The sequence below is a fragment of the Frankliniella occidentalis genome, unplaced genomic scaffold, assembly GCF_000697945.3.
Source record: "Frankliniella occidentalis isolate FOCC.00 unplaced genomic scaffold, Focc_3.1 Scaffold6151, whole genome shotgun sequence".
Taxonomy (NCBI): domain Eukaryota; kingdom Metazoa; phylum Arthropoda; class Insecta; order Thysanoptera; family Thripidae; genus Frankliniella; species Frankliniella occidentalis.
This window is the reverse complement of record NW_026273185.1, coordinates 1-1,470: the sequence shown is the minus strand read 5'-3', so window position 1 is coordinate 1,470 and position 1,470 is coordinate 1. Positions and strand designations below refer to the sequence as shown.

Below are 1,470 nucleotides of genomic sequence, written 5' to 3'. Positions count from 1 at the left end.
TGATGGAAATTTTGTTGCTCTGATTAAAATTGCGTCGCAAAGGTATAAGACGCTGACTAAACTTTTATTCTCCCATGCAAAGGCAGTTTGAAAGTTGTGTTAACAAAATTTAATCACAACGATAAAATTTTGCCCTTGCGGACGAAAATAAACACGCCTGTTACAAAGACTTCTAGATAATAGAAATCCAACTAGAACAATTATCAACAATACAATTACTACTACACGCGTAAACGGTGTAAGTACTGTGCCCGTTAAAGGTATGAAATATCGCGCGGAAACAACGAATGGTGGCGGCGTCACCTTTTCGCACACCACCCATATCCGGTCCGGTCCAGTGCAGACGACACAGCACAGCCGTCAGTCGCGAGACGCAGGCGTGGAGTACGTATCGCAGCTCGAGTGCATCATGGATACCATCGTCGGAGCTGAAGAAAGTGAGCTGGAGGAGCTTCTGAATTCATGGGGGCTCGCCGAGCTTCTCCCTAGATTTGTTGGTGAGTACATTTGATTGCCTAATATTGCCCATGAGAGATTCGTCTGACAGCGAGACTTTGAGGTTATGTGCGAGCCGCTCTCACGCCGGCTGCTGGCGGGTGCCCTGGTGGCTCGCTGTCGCACTCACTCCGTCTCGCCAGCCGTAACCTCTCTCGCACACGTCACACTGTCCGTCACTCGCGTTGACGCCCGTGCACTGGTACGCCCAACAGTTGTAAAATCATTCAATTGTATGTTTTTAAAACATATTTGTCATTTACTTGACCAGGAATATGCAGAGATATTATCGCGTTTTTCTGGAGAGTTTTGAGTCGAGTGTCTCATGACATTTTGTTACAATAGTATTTTCGTTTCCAGACCGGAAGATAACGGATGTCGCGGCGCTGCGCCTCATCACCCCTGCCCATGCTAAACGGCTTTTTGACGACAACGAGTTCGGCTGGGAGCTGAAGTTTTTTGAAAAGCTGGAGAGCTGGAAGCAGGAAACTTTTGGTCGAACTGTAAGTAGCCGGTGAAAGCTTTTATATTATGTGACTGTACCAAAACGTTCTAACCATTCCAATGAGCCTAACATCACATAACGAAGCTTTTATTGCTTTTATTGCAGATTGTGATAGCTGTAGAGCCTACTGCTTCTGCTTGGAGTAATTCTCAGCCTTCTGTGAGTATTTTGAGCCATAACGCCAATCGTTTTCTGGTCCTAAGTCTGCGTTTCGTAGATCATAGATAATTTATTGCCTGTAACATGTCATGGGGTGGAGGAGAGCTGGGGCGGCTAGGGAGGACAAAGAGAGGGGAAGAGAGAGTCGACCAGATTTTTGTATTGCAGTAATGGTCTTTTACTAAAGCGCGACCCCCCCCCCATTCTAACTTGTCCCAGCTGTGCTGCACGCACGCGCACGCCCGTGCCCGGGCACGCGACACGGGGGAACTTGTAGGTGTTGTGTTACTTGTCCCAGCTGCGCCGTGCCG

The 1,470-nt window shown here is 48.0% G+C and overlaps 1 protein-coding gene across 1 annotated transcript; it reads left to right on the top strand.

The window, feature by feature from the left end:
• The first annotated feature begins 6 nt into the window (after positions 1 to 6).
• Positions 7 to 1,258, top strand: LOC127752303 (uncharacterized). Its single transcript, XM_052277228.1, has 3 exons — positions 7 to 497; positions 856 to 998; positions 1,106 to 1,258. Exons 1-3 carry the CDS (start codon positions 263 to 265, stop codon positions 1,226 to 1,228), a joined length of 501 nt encoding a protein of 166 aa, XP_052133188.1. The 5' UTR covers positions 7 to 262; the 3' UTR covers positions 1,229 to 1,258.
• Positions 1,259 to 1,470: the final 212 nt, after the last annotated feature.

Bases quoted from the DNA above. Each gene is read 5' to 3' on its own strand.
- LOC127752303 (XM_052277228.1), top strand. From the start codon at position 263: ATGAAATATCGCGCGGAAACAACGAATGGTGGCGGCGTCACCTTTTCG. The intron at 498-855 runs GTGAGTACATTT...TTTCGTTTCCAG, and splicing joins GCTTCTCCCTAGATTTGTTG to ACCGGAAGATAACGGATGTC. The intron at 999-1,105 runs GTAAGTAGCCGG...CTTTTATTGCAG, and splicing joins AGGAAACTTTTGGTCGAACT to ATTGTGATAGCTGTAGAGCC.